Here is a 23,917-nt window from a genome sequence, read left to right on the forward strand (position 1 = left end):
GATTCCTCAGAGACGGCGGCGGAGGCGAAGTTTGCAGCCCCACCCGTAGGGTGCTGCTCTCAGCCTGCCTGCCAGGCTAGCTGCGACTGCTGCCCCGCTCCGCACGCGCGAACACTAACGGCTCGCTCTGCGCGAGCAGGAAAAAACGGAGCCATTCCCTCTCCAGACGCACCGATCTTGACACACATTCTTCCTGATGCCGAGGCGATTCTCTGCTCCTCCTCACCCCGCTTATGGTTCGAAGAAGCCAGGAGGCTCCCAGTGCGCGCCTTTATCTGCGCGTCTTCGGGCCCAGCGGTCCGGTCGGACGGCATTCCAGCCGACAAGCGAGCCCCTAGGCCGAAACCGCGGCCGCTCTGAGCGTGTGTGCGGACGCTGTGTAAAGCAGAAAGCGCGCGCGCTTAATTGCGCTGCCATCTGGGTTGTCTCGGCGTCGGAATCGGCGGCAGTCTGTAAAGAGTGGGCGCGCGCTCCGTCATCGTTTGCGGCCAGTGTTTTCACTGCACGTTCTGCGCCTATCACGAAAACGCGCGCCGGCGAACCGACGCGCGTCCCGTCTTGGGCGTGGCGCGCCGGGCGAATTGCGGTGCGAAAGCCTTCTCTCGTTATCAGAGCTGGTAGCCTCGAAGAGTGCACCCAGTGAAACAGTGCCAGTTGAGAGCGGCTGTTATGTGCTATATATCAATGCACTGCATGTTAGGAACGGTAGAAGCTAGTAGCAGTGAAAGCTAGCCGCATGTTTTTTTCACTGGCGCACCTTTCAAGGGTCGAGCTCATATATCTTTACATTCGTAAGTGTTATTTGCCCATTGGCCAACAGGAGTCGCTGGGGGTATCCTCAATACCATGGTTGGCCGGAACTTTCTCGTGCTAACGATCCTAGCGTAAGAAGCTTCTGTGAATTAAAGCACAGATCCATCTTCGCACAGAAGACACAGATGAATCACAGCAATCACAAGGGATTGTTTTGCAGTTTTGCTTGAAATGCAGAAAAAACAACATGTGAAAATAGAGTGCCGTCATAAGCATGCGCAAAAGTGAAATATCGCATTTGCGAGAAAATGTGGGTAACTAAATTCCCGACTTCATGAAGAAACTACCCTCTTCTCTCCTTCTTTTTGTTCTGTTTTTAGGTGTGTCAATATACTAATTGTTTGGAGTATTCTACGAGTTGATTGATATGTGGGGTCTAACGTCCTAAAACCACCATATGATTATTAGAGACGCCGTAGTGGGAGGGCTTCGGAAATTTCGACCACCTGGGGTGCTTTAACCTGCACACAAATCTAAGCACACGGGCCAGCATCATTTTCGCCTCCATCGAAAATGCAGCCGCCGCCGGGATTCGATCCGGTGACCTGCGGTTCAGCAGCCGACTATCTTAGCCACTAGACCACCACGGCGGGGCAGTATTCTACGAGTTTTCTAATATCACTCACATATAGACGTTAACCACAATATATGTTACGGTATGCACAAGTTCGTGGGATGCTCCTGCGCAGCGATAACCTTGTGCGGCCCCCGCAGAACGACAGCTCCGCAATTTTGCCAGTACAAAATAACTCCGGTAGCATTTTGTCAATAAAGTTATTTCAATCAATCAGTCAATCAGCCCCATGCAGCATAAATAAAGTGCACCTAATACTTGACAGATCATTAGCCAAGTGCCTCGCTTATTCGCAGAAAGACTAATAATGGCGCAATGATATCTGTCATACTCCGCAGAAATTATTATTTAATGATGTAGTCGCTACCTTGTAGAAATCCAAAACTGCGAGCACAGTCGATATTGCCCTAGCACGAACCTGCTCTCAGAATTCGCATAAGGCGGTATCATAATCATCGGTGAATATATGTTTGTTTCACAATCATACTCAAGTTCTCATTCAAGTCAACCAAATGTACCCAAAGATGGTTGCTTGCTGGGCTTTGCTGCTGAGATGGTTGGAAGTTCTGCATACTTAGCTACTATTGTTGCTAATTTATGCGGATTTTTGTTTGTGGCCAAGTTTAGCTGCATGCAAATAAAGATAAACATTATTATAAAAACGAAACTCCGCATAACTTCACAAAAATAGTAGTTAAGTATGCAGAATTTCCAACCAGCCCAGCAGCGAAGCCCAGCAAGCCACCATCTTTCGCAACATTTGGTTGACTTGAATCAGAACTTCAGTATGACTGTTTATCTTATTAATGTTTATCTCTATTTGCGTGCCATTAAACTTGGCCGTGATGGCAGGTCGTTGTGAATGACAGTCGCGATCAGGAGCGTGTGTAAGCCTTAGAAAATGAACAGCGTTTTGTTCTCTTACGTAAATCAGCCGAGACTTTGGCATTTGCGAGTCAGACTTGTGTGATTTCATGTGAACTTATGCGCGCACTCCCACTCAAACTCACGTCCCCGCGAAACCTTTCGCCCTCACGCTCTGAAGCACTCTTAATTTCTCAAATATTGTTGTGCGAGTTTGGCACAATGCACCCGTGAGTGAGCACAGTGTCCTATCGTGAAGATATGCAAATCTGTCAGTGAGACTAAGACATTCACGGACTTGGACGTTTGCCTGCTCACGGCAGCTATGTTGATCATGAATCGAGATCTTTCTTCTAACACGATAGCGTTAAAGAGCTCACTTCGCTCAAATATTCCTGGCGTCGGCGTCGTTGGTTGTGAGCAAAAAACATGCTTTATCTCTCAGCGAAAACTCGAAATAAATGCAAATAAACAAATAATAAAATGTTCGTTCCGGGTGAGAGTCTGATGCAGCCGTCTGCATGGTGTGCAGGCGTTCTAACAAGCCACGCCAGTGCTTAAGCCTGCTTCCTAAAAAAAAAAAAAAAAGAGGTTGATTTCTCCATCATATGAATCGGTGTAACACGGAACTGAAACTTGTCCTTACAGAAATAGTCAAGGTTTACTGTACATTAAGGAGAGCTTGCACACTGTCTCAATCTTTGACTTAACAGCTATAGCTCCATTTAGCGTGAACGCACCCACGTTGACGTTTAGCGATACATCTCCATCCCGAAGAAATTAAGTATATGATCAATGATTAAACAAAACCGTTGTGGTCACAGATGCTTGCGGTAACTTTTCGACGTCATTTCCGTGACGGAAATACATCACTGAAGTTTTGATGGGCCCTAGTATAAAATACTTTCGTGTTAAAAAACGAAAGAAATAAAAAAGAAAACACTGAAAGAACGTGACGTAGTAAGTGGAGTGTCCTTTACGCATGCAATGCTGTGTGGTAGAGCCATATACTCCCACCAGGCGTCAGAACGCGAGAACTGTACAACGAGTGGGTGGTTTAAAGATGACGAAGTGTGCAGTTGCGCTGGTGCGCATGGCACCTTACGGACGCGAGGTGGCTACTTCGCCAATTAGCGTAATGGAAACTTGGCAACTGCGCGTGCAGTAGACATTCCAGTATAGCTTGAAACGCTCGTTGCAAAACACACAAACATACGTTTCCTTGCGGCGCGATTCGAGGCGACGTGCACGGAGCCCGATTGCGCAGCAAAGCTTTACTATTATTTCAAGATAAAGATCTAAGTTTTCGCAGCAGCACCTTGAGATGCATTGGCTGTTAAGAAAGAAAAAAAAACTGCGATGGTGAGTGCACATGTGTACAGCGCTATAAAATATTTTCACATGGGGAATAAAATTTGTTATATGTTGGCACCCGTCCTGTTCATTTGTGTTGAGCGTCATCGTTCGAATTTTCTTTGGTGTGAACCAGTACCAACTTGCTCAAACCAGGATTCCGTTTCTACGCTATTGCGTTCTACTCTAGAAGGCGAAGCTCACGCGCTTTCCGAGTTTGTTTGTTTTTTTCTCACAATGAATTGATTGATCTGTGTGGTTTAACGTCCCAAAACCACCATTTGATTATGAGAGACGCCGTAGTGGAGGGCTCCGGAAATTTTGACCACCTGGGGTTCTTTAACGTGCACCCAAATCTGAGTACACGGGCCTACAACATTTCCGCCTCCATCGGAAATGCAGCCGCCGCAGCCGGGAATCGAACCCGCGTCCTGCGGGTCAGCAGCCGAGTACCTTAGCCACTAGACCACCGCGGCGGGGCTTTCCCACAATGAAAACGCACGAAATGAATGACGAAACGCACCTGCAGATTCAGGTATACGTTTGAAATCGCCGATTCGCGCGTTCTGAATCACACAGCGTCCCTGGTGAGTGCCTGTAAGGCCCATAATTTAGGGTGGGAACAAGATGCCGAGGTAAGCAGAGCCTCGTACGCGGTATTGTGCGCGGCTTCTCTCTCTTTTCGTCGCCACTCCTGCGATGCTCTCGCCCCGCATCGTCTGCGCACCGGCCCGACGTGTGCAAAGAAAGCGTGCAGCTCGAAACACGTTTCCAGCCGGTTACCCGCCGGTGAACCGAGAAAGGCTCCGAAACTATTCATAGCCTCCCTGGGCAAGATTTGCAGTCATGCTTGCAGAAGCACAGCGCAGCCTGCGTATTTAAAGGCTACGAGTCACGACTTGTGCCAGGACCCTTGGGATCAGACAATGTGTTTTCCGTTAAGCGCGGCAGAAAGTTGTTGCTGGCAAGGCCCTTAGGCTTTTCTCTCTCTTTTGTTTCTATTTCTAGCTCCCTGTTTTTTCTTTTATTTTTCACACTTGGTCATGTCACGGTGGGATTTCATGGGTAGCGAAGTCGCCAAGTCACCGCGAATCGGTGTCGAAAATTCAGCGCAGAAACAAGCAAGGACGTAATCTTTGACTATCGAACGAAGGTTTATTTCGGAAATGAATGTGTAAGAAGAGGCCAACGTTCCTTTGACTAACAACCAGAGTTCGTATTGTAGCATCCTCCTGACACTCTTGTCGTATTTCCTTACTGAATTTTATGAATGATATCAAGAATACCGCTGATAAAACAGCCTGGCTTCGTCAGTACGTTTTCGTGTATAGACATGGCAAGCTGGAACATGCATTCGACGCTTTCTTTTTTCTCGCTCTCTTTGCAATTTTTTTTCTTGGCAGAAATATATGTCGCACACTAACACTGAGTAGTGTCTTCGGGAAGCGGCCCGATCCCATTCTTCAATTCGACAATAATAGTGATATTATGTGCATGAATAATTACTGCATTGGGAAGGAGGGAGGGGTGGGGTCGGGACAGCTAAGATAGGACAGCTAAGACCGGTTTCTCAAAAAAAGAGGTATGGCACTGAGTCAGGCTAAAACAGCCATACTTCCGTTTACATTAAAAAGACCTGGAAATTTCCAGATTATTCTCCAAAATCAGCCTATTCAATTGGTTAAAACTCATGAATTCTTGGGAGTAATTTTAGACCGGAGACTAACATGGTCGCCTCATGTCCAGTCTCTTGAACAAAAAGTGAATCAGGCCATTCGAATCCTCCGGCATCTCTGCGGGGCCAAGTGGGGTGGTACTACAGTGTCGTTATTAGCCCTATATGTTGCCTGGATACGCCCCATCGTAACTTACTCACTGCCTCTGCTGCACGCACTCCCGACCTCCACCGAAAGGAGACTTCACTTGTTATTGGCAAGGAGCTTGAGGGTATGTCTGGGTTTACCACGGTCAACTTCCAGTGATTTAGTGTATGCGGAGGCTCGAGAGCCATCTTTGGCAGTACTCCGAACTAAAGAAACGCCTCGAAATTTATTTAGAATTTTCACGCAACATGAAAGTCATTTTTTATCTGGTGCACTAACACAAAGAACGGCAACGAGACTACAGGATACTATATCATCATTTCAAGCAGTAGTACCAGAATTTAAACAATGAAAACCTTCAAAACCACCTTGGACGCTGCCACTTCTCAACGTTATCCGTGAAATAGACGGCATAGAGAAGAAAGCAGACATGGCACCTCTAGTAGCGGCACAGATGGTGCATCATCAGCTTCATGTAATGCACAATGAAAAAACGAAGATATATACAGACAAATCATGCACTGAAGAAGCGTCAGTTCATGCGGTCTTTATACCCGAAATTCAGAAAAAGAAGATGTACAAATTATCGCACAAATCTTCATCGACGACAGCAGAATGGGTGGCTATTTTTGAAGCAGTTAAGCTTATCTGCGAGAATCCTGAGCCACGAAAATGGGTGATATGCACTGATAGCAAACCTGCTCTTCAGCTAATCAAAAATGTGAGATCACCTTACAAAAATGGTGAAATAGCACAATGTATCGCAGAAACTGTGGAATATGCCTCATCGCAGGGTCCCAACATTGTATTCCAATGGATACCCAGCCACATTGGAATAAAGGGAAATGAAGATGCTGATAGTCTCGCGAAGAAAGCATTGAAGGAAGGATGGGATTGCGCAATCCCTATGTCTGGAACGGATATTCGACATTTTATATCGCAAGGAGCTAACCATTGTTCGATGGAGAAGTGGTTTGAGAGCCCTAAATCTAAGGAAACGGTACTTTATGAAGTTGATCCACACAGAAAATTTTCCATAGCGACAGACCTTCCACGATACCTAGAGACATTGATCCACCGACATAGATTGGAAGTAGCATACACAAACAGCTTCCTGCACAAGATACATCGATCCAACTCACCGGAATGTCATTGTGGTCATGCAGAAGAAAATGTTTGCCATATTCTTTTGGAGTGCGTTAAATACGCGAATGAAAGAAAAAAATTAAAGAACAAATTAGCAAGTTTGGACAGACGGCCCCTCGCAATAAAGAAACTACTTGGACCATGGTCTGAGATGAATTTCCAGAAAAAAGGCAATAATCTTCCTGACAGACTTTTTAGTGGAGACCGGACTGGACAAGCGCCTATGACTGACAGCCAGAGATGGATATTATATAAAATGTGGTCATGTATTTACTGACATTAGATTAGTAAGGTGTGTGTGTAAGTAGTTTATGACTGTGTGAACTGCGCGAAGAAAACTATGTATTGGCATGATATTTGAACTGGTTTCAGTGTGAAATTATGTTTTTTTTTTCGTATTTTTAATTTTTGGGTACCGTTCTGTATTATTATTTTATTTTTCGCTGCAGAACTTTGTGATATGGAGCAGCCGAGGCAATAGGCACCTCGGCCTTTCCACAGCAAAACAGTTAAAACAGAACAGAACAGAACAGTTTTCAGCAGTGCTTGTCGTCACAGCACAGTGAGGCAGAGAAACAAATTTTGTAAAATTAATTTTGGAAATATGGTTCTTACATCTCCTTTAACTGAGTGCCACTCTGTCATCAAAAACGAGAACAAGACAACAATTCCTAAAACAAGAAAATATGCCCAGCCGATCTATTTGTGCCACGTTGTCCAACTTCACCTCGCTCGTGTTTAAAGCCAGTCAGGCAAAAGCCGCTGCAGCCGCCATGTGGTCCAGTGAAAGTGGACACAATGCAAAAGTCTGACAAAATCTAGCATAGCGCCCAATACCACCGTTGTAAAAGCCCCTCAAAACACCACTCAAAATAGCTGTTCTGGGTGGACTATATACTTTCTCTATTTAGTGTTTCTAAGCTTTCTCTCTCTATCTCTCTCTCAGTTAGTTTTACATTTATATCGTTCCAATACCGGTCAAGCGCACACCCGACAGCGCGAAAGGCTGCTCGTCCAAAACAGTATGTGCATCCGTGACAGCCATCATTTTTGCAAAGTGCGCATGACATGGTTACCACAGTACCTTTTTTTGATGCACGCCGCTTTTCCCGTCCCTCAAGTAAGCTTTGAGAGGACGGGGAAGGTCTGAATTTTCAACTCTTGCTTGCGCTCCCTACAAGCAAGGACGCCCTTGAGCATTGTAACAAACATATATGATCGTCCAGCGAGCAAAGCAAAAGTTAAAACTGCGAGCTTTCGCGTTCTGGCCGACGATGCTCGCTCGAGATAAGAGCGAAAACGAAGTAGGCCGCGGTCGCTCCTGCCGGCCACACGACTGCTCGGACGTGTCGCTGCCCCCATCCGACCAGGCGGCACCGATTTGCCGCGCTGTCAAGCCGCCGCCGAGAGCGCGACGTCCGAAAATTGCTTCGTCGACGATGCTTGCAGTGACTTCGTTGTTGCGCGATCGCGAAAGTAAAGAAACAAAAAAGGGAGAAAATATCACCGCATTAAACTCGAGTGGAAGGCTGCCATCCCCGATCCTTTCCCCTCAGCCTCTTAGCGTCCCCTCCCCCTGAGTATCCGCCTATTCTACACAACTCGCTGGCTCCTTCCAGAAGACGTCGACTGTAAAAACGACGTCGTCTTTTTTTTTTCTATCTCTCTCTCTCCTTTTCTTACTCCTTTGCTGCAGGTTGTCCTCTTCGCTGTCGTTGTTCCTTCTTCTTCTTTTGTTCTGTATTTTGAAAACTGAGTCACTGAGTCGCTCGCTTTCAGTTGCGTCAAAGCGAAACGCCGTTTTCGTGCCTCCGAGGCATTCTGCAGAATGCGAGCTGCAACTCCTAATGGCGCTTCACGAGTCGCGCGCTGGCGTTGTTTCCGTCCACTTTTCTTGTTTGTTTGTTGCTCTTCTTGCTCGTCCTTTCTTCTCCTTTCTTTTCTTCTTTATTTTTACTTCAGCATTCTCGCCATACCGACGATATTCGCGGAGGCACCACATCTGGAAAAGATCATTGACCGGCGAAATTGCTTTTATAGGCTTGAGCGCGAAAACCAAGGGCGCCTATACCTTGCACGGCTTCCCTTTGTTTCTTCATTTAGCACTTACTTAGTCTTCTAACGTTTCTCCTGTAATGTTTATCGTCTATTACATTGAAACCTACTGTAGGACGGAGACCTGAGGGACATTTCTCGCAGCTATTACCAGGCATCAGTCGACTATACCTCATGCCTGCAAAATGACCGGACTTTAGGAGTCGGCCGCGAACGTACCATATTTCGAATACAAACAAGGTTAGCTTTGCTGACTGTTTCGTATTCGTATTAACGGGATTTAGTTAAAGAGTTCGTTTCACCGAAATTCCGGCGTCAGCATCGTTGGCGGTGTCGTTGGTTGTAAGCGAAAAATCATAATCTTGTGCGTGACCGAAAAAATCGAGAAGGATTATAATAAAACAAATTATAAAAAGTATTGGGTTCGAGTGCGTATTGAACCCAGGTCGTTTGCGTGGCGAGCGGGTGTTCCACCTCACAGTCATGCTTCTTTTTAGGTGCGAAGCTCCTAAAGGTGAGGGTCTGTCCATCCCTTCTATGTATGTATGTATGTATGTATGTATGTATGTATGTATGTATGTATGTATGTATGTATGTATGTATGTATGTATGTATGTATGTATGTGCGTATGTATGTATGTATGTATGTATGTATGTATGTATGTATGTATGTATGTATGTATGTATGTATGTATGTATGTATGTATGTATGTATGTATGTATGTATGTATGTATGTATGTATGTATGCATGCATGTATGTATGTATGTATGTACGTACGTACGTACGTATGTGACCGCCTATAGTTCTACCTTTGCCAGCTGCTCGCTATTTCGTCCTTGCAAACATCCCACTACGCCCCATCACCGATCCACCACTTCACCGACCATGAAACAAATACTGTTGAGAAGTAGCCAATGTGAAATGCAAAATGGTCATGTACTTGTATCCAGATGCGCGTTAAAGAACCATAGTTTGTCTCACAGTCTCCATTCCTTGTTTGTACATGACCACCTATAGTTCCACCTTTGCAAGCTGCCCACTACTTCGTCCTTGCAAACATCCCACTATGCTTCATCGCCGAACCACCACTTCACCGACCATAAAGCCACTATAATGAAGAGGGAACGGAAGCAATGTATAGCTACAACTTACGAATTGTAGAATTTCTTGTATAAATATATACAGTATTAGTAGTATATATAACCATTCAGCGCTTCTTCCCACTCATCATCATTCACTCCGTGAATATGCCGTGATTTTTTATTTTCTTTTTTTATGATTAGGCTACACACACGGGATGACGAGGTAAATATACTAGAATACACAACAAACACGACAGAAGAATTGCTATGGCTGTCAAGTACTGCTAAACACATCACACCTTAAAATTCCTTCATAGTAAGCAGGGTTTCTACCCTTTCTAACCATGAAGGAACACATACATTTGTTCTTACTGCCTCGAGAAATGTTGATATTCTTTCTTTAAAATACTGACTTGCGCGTCTCCTGTCAGGGTCACAGTAAAATTCAGCGATTCGAGAGCGTCATATACTGTGCAAGGCGGTCATCATGATTAAATCAAAAGTAGTCCATCATCATTCTCTATTGCTAACTACCCGATTCCATGAGGGTCTAAGGGAAATTCTTTTTTAATGGTTGTCTGTAAAACTTACCAAAAGTATATCGTTTTCCAATAGAGTAGGAAAATGTGATCAATTGTTTCCGGTTTTTTACAGATTAGACAGTCAGATCTCTGTGGCCTATAAAAACCACACTCATCCTCTATGAGGGTTCTTACAAGAAGGGTTCCGGTGTGTAATTTTAAAACGAACGTTTTTCTACTAGGAGGTACACCTGCATTTTCTTTACTCGTTTAAGTACCTTCTGACCCTCACGTGCTGTGAATAGCACCCAGTACAGTGGGACGGGGAACACAGTGTCACATAAATCTTTGTAAAGTTTTTTTTTCGTTTTAACAGGCCACAGGTTGTCAGTCGAAAAACGGACACACACAAAACCTTACGCTGGCCACAACTTTCTTCATGTAGCCTTGCACTGCACCTCTCATAATTTGAGTGTTCACAAAAAACTCAGGCAACAGTCAACCTAGTTTTATTTGACACACTGTTAGCAGGAAACGATCTCTTGTCTCACAAAAAAAAAAACCTGTTTACTATAACTACTTGACAAACAGATGTACCAGCCCAAGGTCTGCACCATTCACCCGTCTAAACAAATTCGTGCGACTGCGCCTTGCTCAGTTAGACCCCCCCCCACAAATATTGCAAACACTCCATGTAATTTTCGCACATTGACACGGGAGCAGTACAGCACTTGCATCACATACCATGGCTTAGACACAAAGAACCAGTTGCTTGCAGTAGCCCTAGCAAACATGGACAGATAAGTTGCCTTCTACCTATTCGCTTTCTCTTTAATTTCTTTTGTTTGCTGTTTCCAATCATAATCAGCATGTTTGTATGACTCGAGCCGAACTCCAAGATATTTAACTGGCGCTTTTGTCCATTTAATGGCTGCAAAAAATTCAAAGGTTGAAAGCCAAGCAGGCCACAAGCCGAGGCATTTACCTTAGTTTGTCTGACTTCCCGAAACTCTGGCGAACGATTTATAAACTCTTAGTGATTGCTTGATACCTTCATCAGAAATCCTACATATCGCAACATCGTCAGCATATGCAAGTAGTTTGACCTCTGAGGGTCTAGTGAGAATCGAACCGAGGCCGTCTGCGTGGCAAGCAGCCGTTCTGCGACATAGCCGCGAGATTTGTTTATTTTCACGAAATGAGCACCAGTCATTGCTATTCGTCTCATTAAAATTACTTTTACGTACACAACACTTGCATTGTTACAAACAGTATGGGGTACATTGTTTTGGAAGAAAAAAAATGCTACGTCAATGTCATGCAGTTGAAGAAATCTCCTTGACGCATCGTATTATAGCGCGACAGAAGCTTAGACTCGTGCCAGGCGTCAAAATGTGTGAGAATTGAGCAATGAGAGGGTGTTTCAAAACCCGAGTCATTACAACAGACAGACAGACAAAGAACTTTATTCAGGTCCTGAGGAACTGCGTTGTAACGGCCCCGTTTAGGGGGAATCCAGTCATTACAAAGCACTCAGGCATTTAATCACCACCACCACCAGCAGCAGCAGCAGTAGCAGCAGCACTAGTGAATAGCACAGTATAAGATCGCGTGTTGCGCTACGAATACGCAGTGGGCCCTTCGCTGATTCGCAAAGGATATAATTGTGGAGTAGGGGGTAGTTAACTACTGTGCCCATTCATTAGGCATTCAATGACGCTTTGAAACAGCTAATGTTACGTGCAATGTCGTTCGTTCCCGTTGCTGCACGGTTGAGGCGGGCGCCGAGAGCCGAAGACGGCTGGCAGTTCAGAATACGATGCGCACGAGGCCGGACTACGCTATCACGATCTACTTTTAAACAAAAATCTCACGCGTCCTGCAATGTTTTATGTTTGCACAGGAAACAGCAGCAGCACAGGTACAGGTTAAAAAAAAAAGGTGAGGCATGTCGGCTTGCTGAATTGGTGCTGGAAACATATACGAAGTTTAGCTTTACGAAGCAGAAGGATCCAGCTTGTTCAAATCACACTCGTTTTATAATGTTTTGAATTGCGAAATTTCCGCGACGGAATACAAGTGCTCCGACAAAACGACTTCAGAGTCATGGCTTGCGGAGCTCTCTTTTTTTGTTTCTGATTTACAGAAAGCCAACTTGATTGAAAAAAAAAAGCTTTCAGTTACCGTTTTTTCAACACGCGAACGACAGTGTAGAGAGAAGCGTCCAGAACGTCGCGGAGCAACAACTCGCGTGTTGTAGCCACGCGTTGTGGTATTAAGCTTTCCTTTGGAGGATGGCAATGCGGGACACTGTTCTAGATCTTTAACCCTTCAAGAAAAAAGAAAAGACTCGTAGAAAAAGTTAAATAAAATTGGTAATACACCGACCAACAGACGAGATATCTTGAAAGTTTGGGGTTGGGGAGAAACAGCAGCCATCAGGGAGCGGCAGACCAAGACGTCATATACAGTACTAAAATCTCGTCAATTTTTACTACTGATAGGTGATCCAGTTTCATACATCTTGCTTGACGTACACAAAATATGTTAACAGCTAGCATTCTTCTTAATCCCTATATATTATTGGCTGAACATAATAACTATAAAATTGTTTGTAAGATAGAATTAAGCTCATTCCGATGCTGCTGTATTGAATACAGATGGCCAGTGAGAAAGATGATCTGAAAGCGAAATTTCTATGGATTCCATAGCCTTTGTAATAGCGTTGTAACAGAATAGAAAGTTGGGCGAGTTGCTGTATATTCATATTAAAAGAAAAGCGGCGCACAAAAAGACGGAGACAAAGAACAACATTGCACAAAAAAGAGTTCACTTTTATTGATGAGCGTATCATTTAATCTCGTTGTACCTCACCTGTCATGCGCGGCTGTTACTTTTTAAATTCTTGTTGCTCGGATTAAACTTTCAGTTGTGAGTGCAGCGCTGTGTGTGGTTCTCTTCTTTGTCTCCGTCTTTTTGTGCGCCGCTTTTCTTTTAATATGTAATAGCGTTGTTTCATTGTTAATCTAAATTAAAAGCTGGGGGCAGTGCATCGCAGCCGCATACCTTTCGCATAGACATCAGGGTCGTGATTTACTTTCACAACAAAAGAGAGTAGTAAACTAATTATAAGCGCCCGTCATGACAAAGTCCAGTAAATGGTAAAATTCATGCCGAGCTGTGTCCCCCAACCGCAAGGTCACGTCGATCCACGACGCGAGCAGCAACGACAACAACAAGAGCCAACGGATAGCTGTCATCGCAGTAGGCCACTGCGAGGCACACCGCTACACATCGTTCTTCCTTAATCGCACGCGAACCTGTTCAGTGTCGTCCAGCAGGCGACGACAGGCGACCGCAGAAGCGCCACGCATCACCTCCGCATCTGTCTCCACGAGTGCTGTCCAGTCCACGTTGTCTTCTGACAGCGGCGTGGCACAGAAGACGCCACGCTCTCAGGGCCGTATATTATGCATGCGGCTTCGTCCCACGGCGATGGACAGTGTTTACAGTACACACACACACACACACACACACACACACACACACACACACACACACACACACACACACACACACACACACACACACACACACACACACACACACACACACACACACACACACACACACACACACACACACACACACACACACACACACACACACACACCTTGAGCGTGCGTGTAAGCTTTTATCGGGCATATCGAGAGCGCAGGAAGAAGACGGCGAACGCGATCAAGGTTCTCGGCAACGGCACTAGAGCGCGCCACGGAACACGCCCGGTTTGCCACTGCCGTACTCTCGGCAGCCGTTCGCGTCCCGCCAGACAGAACGTGACGCTTCCGCGACCACATCCGATACAGGCTATATGTGGAGGTGCACGTGCGTACGGAGCGTATGTGCAGTGTTTCGGGAGTCGAGGAAACGTCCGTTTTATTCAGACGTCCGCGTTCGTGCGTGCACGGCGCGCGCTGTTGTGACGTTGCCGGCCGACTGCTGCGCGCTCGCGTTCCGCGATTTCGTTGTTTTCCTTCCCCGTACAAGCCGTCCGCACGCGCTATACCCGATGGACGGCACCGAAAGTGTTCCCTTCCGAGCCACGGCTCACCCTTTAGGAAGGAAGGGCTATTTCCTCTCGTTAACGAGTACTTCCCACTGTACAATGTTGCGCGGGCTTTTCAAGTGGTTTCCGTAAGTCTATAGCCGCTGCAGAGATCTCCTTCGGGATTCGATTGCATACGCGACGTGAAAGTTACCACGCTTGATCGGCTTCGAGGGAAACGCCACTTACTTTCCCGAACGCCTGCGCTGTTATCAGAGACGGCAATGCACTTTCGATAGTCCCATTTTAAACTTTACTTTTCCCCCTTAAGTTCGATAACGGAACAAGGCGGTGTTGTTTTCGCCATTTCTATCAAGGCCTCAGTATCTCTGGAGAAGTAGATGTGCACTTAAGACCTACTGTAAGAGTGGGGCTGGTATAGGCGTGCACTGTTCGCGGTTTCGAATTTGGAAAGAAGGAAAATGAACAGAAAGATTTCGACAGGGGGAAGCACGCGCGTCGACAATTTGTGTGTACAACTGGGAGAATTAGGATTCACGATCAACGCGGTGCGGTACAGGCGTTTTGAAAAAGCAGAAGCTGTTGCAAAGTAAGAATAAAGGAGGAAGCGTATAAAGTAAGGTTCTTGCGGAAGAGCTCGTGAAAATGTAAATATGACGGAAACTTTTCCTGCACAGTCAGTATCGTTCGCTAAGTCGTGTCGAAACACATACGACTATAGTCCTACGTCTCTTCCTCGTCCGTGTAATATGAAGCGTATTTGGTTGCTTCTTACCATTACGCTACTGTGTCCGGTAGTGCTATTGAGCATTTCAACTCTTCCTTTTCCGGCCTCTGCCGGTACTGTTCGGAGGTGGCTGACACCTACAACATAGTATGGGCGTGAGAGCTCAATCCTCCTTTACCCCTGAACGCCAGTCCAACCCGAGAGGCCTGGGAGGCGGCCTTGCTTGGCTGCCCGGACCTTTCGGCCCAACAAGCATCGGTCCGGCGCACTAGGACAGCAGCCACTACTAATGGGGTCCCTGACTCGAAACTCTACCTTTTGCAGTGTGGGAGATGACACACTATAGGGGCTAATTTCTGTCTTCCAACGTATCTGTTAGCTTAAGAAATATTTACCATCACCCCCATCACAGCTTGGAAGACCTATATCTATTATAGCAGCTTGACTTTAAACGTCGAACTTCCTTTTGCCGGCCCTAAAAGGCAACGAGGTTCTTTTTAAAGCAGTAACACATTTTGAAATGTCGAAATTTTCTATTGCACCCCCCAAGTACCCATAACTCTTACATTTTTCTAACAGATGCCTACTCTAACTTATCAACGCACACTATTTCTGCAAAGTCTCGCGTATACATACGTTTAGTAGTTCGCGAACGACAAACTTGCGAATTTTTGATGAAAATCATCTGGAACAATGGTAACAAGTACCCATTTGACAACACGACGACGATAAACTGTAAAGCAAAAGTGTTTCTGTTGTGTTTTTATTTTAAAAATGTTTATTTCTACCAAGTTTGATAGTTATGAAAAACGACGCGGTGAAGGCATCTTTGAACTTTAACTTATTGTGAATTCATTTCAGAACCCTTTAAGGGTTGAACCACGCTGCAATTTAAGACCCCCACATAGTGTTAGAAATTCTGTAAAACATATTCGTAATAGCTTTTATCAGTAAGCGTTAGTCTGCATTTATAGCGTATCTTTGGAATGATTGTTTTGAAGCAGCCATTCAGTGCGTCTTGTTTCTGCTACTTTGAGCGTGGTTGGCTCTCTCCACCAACTCCCCGGACTCACTTTATAGTTATTTCCTTTTTCCTTCCAAAACTTCTTACGCACATCGAAAAGTTCATCGCATGCTGAACTTTTTTTTCTGAACTTTTCCCGATCGGTAATGTTGAAACAGCTATTCCAAAGTTAGCGAACAAAAGTGAGTTACCGCAGTTTTTAACACCATCGAATGATGCTGATTCGCATATTGTGTTATGCGGAGTAGTATCCACTCGTACAATGACTGTTTCGTTTAGCACAAAGTACATCCCATCACCTATGCAGTCCGTGTTGTGCAGCCGAAATAGTTGGCTTTCGATGTACCAAATGAGTACTGACTATAAGTTCGAGTACTAGCTAAGCACTGACTGTGCTCGAAGAACTCTGCCCTATACCTGCCGCGGTGGCCTATAGAAGCCGCTGTTCTCGACAGCTCATCCGAAGCTACAGAAATCAGATTCAGGCCACGGCTTAAAGATTCAGATAGAGATGAAATGATAAAGCTCCGGTGCTTAGATTTAGGTGCACGTTCAAGAACCCGAGGTGGTCGAAAGTTTCCGGAGCCATCCACTAAGGCGTTCCTCTTAATCCTATCGTTGTTCTGGGACGTAAGACCTCAACAATTATTAAGTCCACTCATGAATTCGCTGCCGCACTCTGGTCGTCTCACCAGTGTATACGCTATTCCAAAGGACCTTGCCCGATACAAATGCTTGGTGAATCTTTGTTTTTGATGATGTCACGCTCTACGTCATACATCGGACAGCCCTGCAATTCTTCGTGCTCCTCTTCTTCCCCTGTTTCTTTAAAGTAGAGCGCATTCCACGTAATGTTACGCCTACTTCTTCGAGACACTTTATAAAGTACATCCGCGTATACTATGCCCGACGTGTTACCCCGTTTTTAGTTCTGCTTCGCCAATACGGACACGCGCTAAAGACCGCACAACGTGTTCGCCGGAGCGTCCAGACGGATGAATTTTTTCTTCTTCTTCTTCTTCAAAAGATTCTCGCCGACCTTGTGCACGTGCGTGTACAACAGAAACAAGCCTACGAACCGGGCTTTATTTTTTACATACAAGCCGGCTCCCTCATTTTTATTCATTTCGCGGTGCTTCCATCTCACCTTTCTGTTTTTTTATTTGGTAACTCTACACCTTTCAGCGAGTGCGCCTATTGCTCTGAGCGCCGACGGGCGAAGGAATCTCGCGCAATTAGCGCCTGACCTCGATTTATATTTTCCTCGACTGCGTGGGGGCGCACACCTGGACGGTGTTGATAGGGCACGGAATTTTCGGGGGTCCATAACGGGACTCTTACGAATGAATGTCTGTTACGTTTTATACATATTGCGGTCCAGAAAATGGCGTTAGTAGAAAAGTTGTAGAAGACAAGAGCTCTGCGATCTGGCTTCCTCCAGACGCAGCCTTTGAAGTTGTCCCGCGTCCCAGTCAACGCGCTTTTCGCACTTGATAGCCAGTCTGCCTTTGGTTCGAACGTCTCGCTTACCTGCGCTGCTCGTACTGTCCTTAATGATGGCCAGATAATCGTATTTCATTTCGAACACTCGGCCTCCTTTTTTGTCTTCTAAATTTAGTGCACTCGGCGTTCCTTAATAGCGTCTCACTCTGGCCTGTGCCATGTTATCCTTCTTTTTCCTACACGAACTGTAACAAAAAAAAACTGAAAATGAAGTCTTTTTTTGTTTTAATTTATAACATGAAACAGGTTCTATGTCAAGTCTGTCGCTCACGTCCATGTTAGGTGTTAATTATTTGTTGACTTGCCAACTGCACTACCCTAAAGCTAGGGCAAAGCATAACATAACTGTGTCAACAGCAATACATGAGTAAGAACCTTCATTTAATACAACTTTGCTGGGCAAGTGGGTGGGGCCATCAATAAAGGACTCCGGCACGAACGTGTGAAGTGGCTCATGCACTTATGACGGTGGCATATTTTTTTGTGTACGACTGCCTCTGGATAATTTTTCAAGGTCACCTGGCAGTCCCCTAATGAAACGTGTACAAGCTGCTAAAGAAGTTTTTCAACAAATGGTCAATTTCGAGATAAAGCAGACGCACACGAACTTAAGTTTCTGGTTTCTTTCTTCTAAGCAACCATAAGGATCTGAATGCAAACGCACTTTCAGCCACAGCTGCTATAAAATAAAACGTGTGCTCCCACACGCGTAATTTCTGCTTAAGTGACCAGCAGTATATATACTCTAAGTACTTAAATGTGTACAGAGTCCACCTGTTTTGACAAAAACCTCGTGTTCATTGCGTGCAAATGTAACAAGCACGATCGTTTTCTTCTAAGAATTGTCTTCTTGCTCCTTCTACGCTTGTTTTTCATATGTTGATCCCTATACAATCTTCGATTCTTTTGGCTATCAATATTTAGCCAATGATATCGCGTGCGAATGACACACAACGAGAATAGATGTGCGACGTTACGGGAAGAGAGTTTACTGGCCGAACAGAGGCTCACCGAGTTTGTAAACTGCCTTTTGAACTATAACCGACGACTCAGAGTCTCGCGTTCACAAACCCCTCTACGTCTTGCACGTGCTTCGAGACCTGACATACACAATAGGAAAGGGATAAACCAAGGCACGATCCCACCTTCGCTATGAAGTCGGTACCACTCGTATTACTCGTGATATTACAGCTTTGCGAAACATTGTGCAACGAGAAAAACGGAGATCACGTGATCAGAGCTTGCGCTCGGGTGTGCGGCGAGCCTGTGTGCTCAGCCTTGTGTGTTCCCCTGGTGTCATGCGCGCTTTTAACTGGTTCTGCAGGTGGTTACGCGTCAGAACGTCCGCGTTACGTTTTTTTGTGGAAGACTGCGCTTGGCGTCTCACTTTTCAGTGTTTCATGTGTCTGTCTAATTATCGTACATCACTATACTTTCACTCATTAACGGTATCTCAGCTATATATCTTTTTCACAGTTTTTTTTTTCTTTTCCCAAATGGTAGTCATTATGTCAGTGTATACCGCAAAGTGTATATATAACTAAACACAATACTGATGGATGCTACACGGCACATTTACTGAGAGCAGTTCACACGACATTCATCACTTATTCATAGCGTGGATCGTAGATAGCAATGATGACCACAATTTTCACTTGAACAGCCTGACACAGCTTTTTTTTTTTTTTAATTCAGGACAGCCTACATGAATACCAGCCGCACATGGTACACGTGGAGGATAAGGGCCTTTCTTCACCTCGCGAAAAAGGCGTGTCTACTGTGCTCGAACCAGGCTGAAGGTATAAAGAGCCGTTAAAGTTTTGAAACTACTGCCATATTCACATCTGAGTGAGACTTTACTTGTTTTTTAAACCCGTGTTGCTCCATAGCTAGGAACAGTGATGCGTACAGTGAATGCATTGCACTCTAGCGTGCAATGCGTACAGTAACCACGCCAAAGACCCCTTCGACTGTTTTCGAAAACATAATGAGCGCTAGCAAACAGGGACGTAAGGGAGACGACAACACAATGCGCTATCGCTAACGTCTTTCTTACGTCCCTGTTTGCTAGCGCTCAATATATTTTCGAGTTCCATTTACCAACACGCCCAAAAGATGGCAAAGCCCTTCGACAGATCCTGTTAATCGCAAAGTGACCGCAAAACCTTTTGTGAAGACTAAAGAGTGGCGGCCAATATGAGTTGCAAAACGGTGCTCGTGCTTGAAGGCGGCTCATCACTCTGACACTCTTCACTCTAACACTGGGAAACGTTAAAGTGGTCTTAGAAAATACCAGTAGTCGAAAAAGTCTTTGTCGCTGATTGTTTGCTACGCAGAGTTTACTAAAATCAGTGGGAGAGGACTCTGGCACTGCGATCGTTCATCCACCATAGGAATGATGGGTAGCACTGAAATTTGTCTAGTCCTCGCGCTCGCGGTCTTCGAACGCTCTTGAGGTTTCGTTTTTCCTTATGTTTTCGCGTTTGTTTTGAATGAAAGAGTGTATCACTGTGAACTTTGCGAATAGATTTGAATCAGTAAAACTGGAATGTTATTGTGGTGAAGTAGAACTGCTGAACGTTTGCTGATTTTCAACCTGCTACAAAGCGGCTCCAATTCACGCGAAGCCAAACGAAGCTATGAGAATGAAGATAAGACAAATCTGTGCACTGTGCATAATTCCCATGCTGGCTGAAGCGCCGTGCGTTGCAGCTTCCATAGACACTAGCGCTAGAGTTCCATCTAGTATAAGTATTGTAGAAAACTATATGATTTGCTATATCAGCGCCACCGAGCAATGTTGGCGGCTCTTATTCCACAGGCGCCATGTTTCAACTCATATTGTGTATGTACACATTTGTCGAAACCAACGACATCATCAAGGCAAGTCAATTCACTCTGTGCGATTTACTTAGATATGTATAAAACATTAAATATGTACGCGATGTTACAAGAAAATGACATGCTTAGAAATCTATCACCAAGTTCCGCTGGTACATTTGCACCTTGGTCGAACACTTAGCAGTTAGCATAGATATGCTGAGCCTGTAATGTTGTAGCAGAAGCATTCGGGGCCGCTTAACTCTCTTTAAGAACGCATACACAGACACACACCACCCTCTTGCTCATTTATATGTGGTCTCGGGTGGTGTCTTTCAGTGTCAGTTCCTTGCAAGGGCAGTGCCCTGTCCTCCCAATGTTATACCGATGTTATATACACATGTAGCATGCGTCTGTCGTGCAACGCCGCCCGAATCGTAAAGAACCGCAGCAGTGCGATAGAATGACCGCATTTGTTTTCATCTTGTTTACACGGATGGAATATCAATGGCACTGCTATATACGCGCGTACAAAACAATGTAGTCTTTCGACGTGCCCCACTCTCGTGAAGCGTAAAGACGTCCCTGGAAGGCACCGCGAGCGAGGACATCAACCTATCTATTCTCGCAGTCGTAAATTCGCGGTGTCGTTCCGGCGCTGTCGACTGATAAGAGGGTGCGTATAAAGTAAATCATCGAGATAGCGCTCGAACTGTGGCCCTTCTCTAAAAAAAAAAAAAAACACGTCCCCGCGTTTGTTTGTTTTGTTTGTTTTGTCTTCCCTCGTTTTGCTTACGCGCCGAATACTCGGAGTTCCTCCACGCTAATGACGTAACGCGTACCGGGCGAGTATCCCCAATTCCTACGCTTCTTTGTATTCAGTCTCGGGCAGCGAGCCCGTTCATTATGGTAAGCAGAGGAGGCGCTCCGAAGGGAGACGAAGAGTCACATACACAAAAAAAAGGGGCGAATCACCGACACACGAGAGGTGCATCTTTCAGGCGTGTGTAAGGCAGCATCGCTTGCTTATTGGGGGTCGGCCGAACGCGTCCGTCGTGTGCTATCGGCCCCAGTATCCGGCTCTCACGCGCTGTGACCTCTATCCGGCGCGGCGGCTTGCTCTCTCAAGCAACCTGCGGCAGCAATGCCAAGGGCAAGGCTGTTGCCACCGAAACGAAGCGAGGACGTCAATCGACGCCGCTTGGGTCATGGCTTCTTCTCCCGGTCACGGTTCGATCCCGCTACTCCGGCCGACGCCGCGTTTTTTTTTTTTCGTTTTTTCATGCTTACTTTTTCTCCGCAATCGAGAGTTCTGGGGCTCGCTTGTATGTGTATGTTGTATGTGTGCCTGAGTGGAGCGACTCGGAGCGAGCTCAAAATGAGCGCCTGTCACGTTCGGTTAGAGCGGTCGGCCGGCGTGCGTTTTCGGCAGCGGCGCGCTTGACACGCTAAAAGCGTTTTAGGGTCGAGCCTTTCTTTCTTTTGTTGACGAGGTTGGGAATCAACGCTGATAGCAGTGAGAAGCACTTTCTGAGGAGAGCAATGCGAATTCTAAAGGTAATGCTAGATTTCGGAGTTCATACGCATGATGCTTATAGTACCATTGGTCGATTGCTATCGTAACTTGCTTGCTAGTCACTCGTACTTCGAGAAAAAAAATAAGAAACAGATGAATACGTGTCTTCAGATTAATTTGTTTTGGATGATGATTGGGCAAGAGTGGGCATTTGCCGTCTGAGAATCTATGCAAGTCTACACGGATACGGAAAGAATGAAGCTGGACATAATCTGCACCTTGAATTCCAAACACCTGTATTCAAAAAGTATACACTTGGGATCTACAGTACGGCATTGCATTGGTGCCTTATTAAGAAATGAACTTTTATCCTTCGTAATGTTCTTATCGCACTGCAGTGCTTTTTCGTTCACGTTCGTATTTCTTATGCATGTGTCGTTTATGTTTGTAATGCAGCCTTTCCAGCCAAGAAACGGGCGTCAAACTGATGCTGATGTTAAACGAAATGGTTTCTTCTGGTGCAGCTTAAAGGAAGCACGGACGAAGGAATGTATGCAGCTCTCAGTAACAAGCAGAAGCTTTCACTGTAAAGTAACACGATATTCAAGCACACGTTTCTGTCTTACTCGGCTTCTGAGGTAAACTCTCGAACTCCATGTTGCACTAGCAGTAGCTATCCATGTTATTGCCCGAACAGTTTTTTACTCATGCCACCCACTGTATCATGTATAGCGGTACAAGTTTACAATGCAAAATTACGGCTTATCTGTTGGGTAACGAATCTTCATTAATCTTTACCCAAGTCTTGCACCTTCATCTTCAGGCAGCATCTACTCACTGAAAAGTAGACTTTGAGAGTCTCTTTGCGGAATGCGAATTGTCTCTTATACGTACAGGCGGAATTACAATTGTCTAAGCACCCAGACGGCCACTGCAGCTGCCGTTTTCTGCAGAAATATGCCTAACATGTTCATACCGCCTAACATGTTCCTAACATAAACATGTTCCTAACATAAACATGTTCCTAACATAAATATGCCTAACATGTTCGTACATGCCTAACATGTTCGTACCGCATGGTAGGTCCCTGTGCTTTAATTCGACCATGAACAGAAGCTTGTAGCTAACGTGAGGTAGCAGCTGCGGTCAATAACAGTGTCGACGGTCGTGCGCTCCACCACTCTATAGACAAGTGCGATTCTATCCATACACACCACAATCTCTGCTATCCCGCTGCGCTGTCGACTCCTAAGAGCTCCTTGACCACTGGTGCCGCGATTCTCACCTGATGCATGATGTCGAGTCGTGTGATGGCGCACACTTGTACTCGGTGAGGGTCGTTTCGAGGTAGACGAAGTGTCGAAGCACAGTCGTAAAGGAATGGCAGAGTCACAACCCAAGAAGTGAGTCCCTTCAGTATATAGTCGCAACTTTCGGCGTGAACTGACAGAGAGAAGAAGACAGCACGCGGCCGCGCGGAGTCCGTCTCTCTTGTCCCGAGTGTGTGACGACCGCAGCCGGTGAAAAAGGCTCTCCTCCGCCGCGCGGGTGACACACACGGCTGCTGCAAGAAGCCGGCCGACGTCGCCGCAGCTGCAGGGTTTCTGGGCCTGACCCAGTGCGAAGCGCGTTTCCTCCGGCGGCCGATCTGCCGGTGGTGCCTCTCATTGGGTCCACATTTGGGTCACCGTGTTTGGGGGTCCGCCGCCGCCGAGTCATCCTCTCCCTTTAAAACTGCGCTGTGGGCTTCCCGATGCACGAGAAGAGGGGAGACGCGTACTCCTGCAGACTCGCTGGCAAACCCTCCCAGGCCTCCACCTTTCCCGCCGCTTGCAGCTTCAGTAGACGACCATCCATTAGACGTCTTCACGCAATCGGCGTTTCTCTTGGTCCGCGCCCCCGAGACACGCCGTCTCCTCGGAATGCGACGCGTCTCCGGTTGGATGTACGAAGTACGGCGGCATGTGGGATTGGCGACCAAGAAGCGTGGGCATCTTTTGCCGGACAAGCGGGAACGGGCGGTCCTCG

At 45.9% G+C, this 23,917-nt stretch overlaps 1 protein-coding gene across 1 annotated transcript in view; it reads right to left on the reverse strand.

Moving 5' to 3' along the window:
- The window catches only part of LOC142796497 (uncharacterized), a 32,989-nt gene extending 9,475 nt beyond the window's left edge, over positions 1-23,514 (reverse strand). Inside the window, exon 1 of the mRNA XM_075887272.1 lies at positions 23,175-23,514. Within this exon, the coding sequence (XP_075743387.1) occupies positions 23,175-23,183 (9 nt within the window). The 5' untranslated portion in view covers positions 23,184-23,514. The remainder of the gene's footprint in view (positions 1-23,174) is intronic.
- Between the last annotated feature and the right edge of the window lie 403 nt (positions 23,515-23,917).

Source organism: Rhipicephalus microplus, chromosome 2, assembly GCF_043290135.1.
Source record: "Rhipicephalus microplus isolate Deutch F79 chromosome 2, USDA_Rmic, whole genome shotgun sequence".
NCBI classification, from domain to species: Eukaryota; Metazoa; Arthropoda; class Arachnida; order Ixodida; family Ixodidae; genus Rhipicephalus; species Rhipicephalus microplus.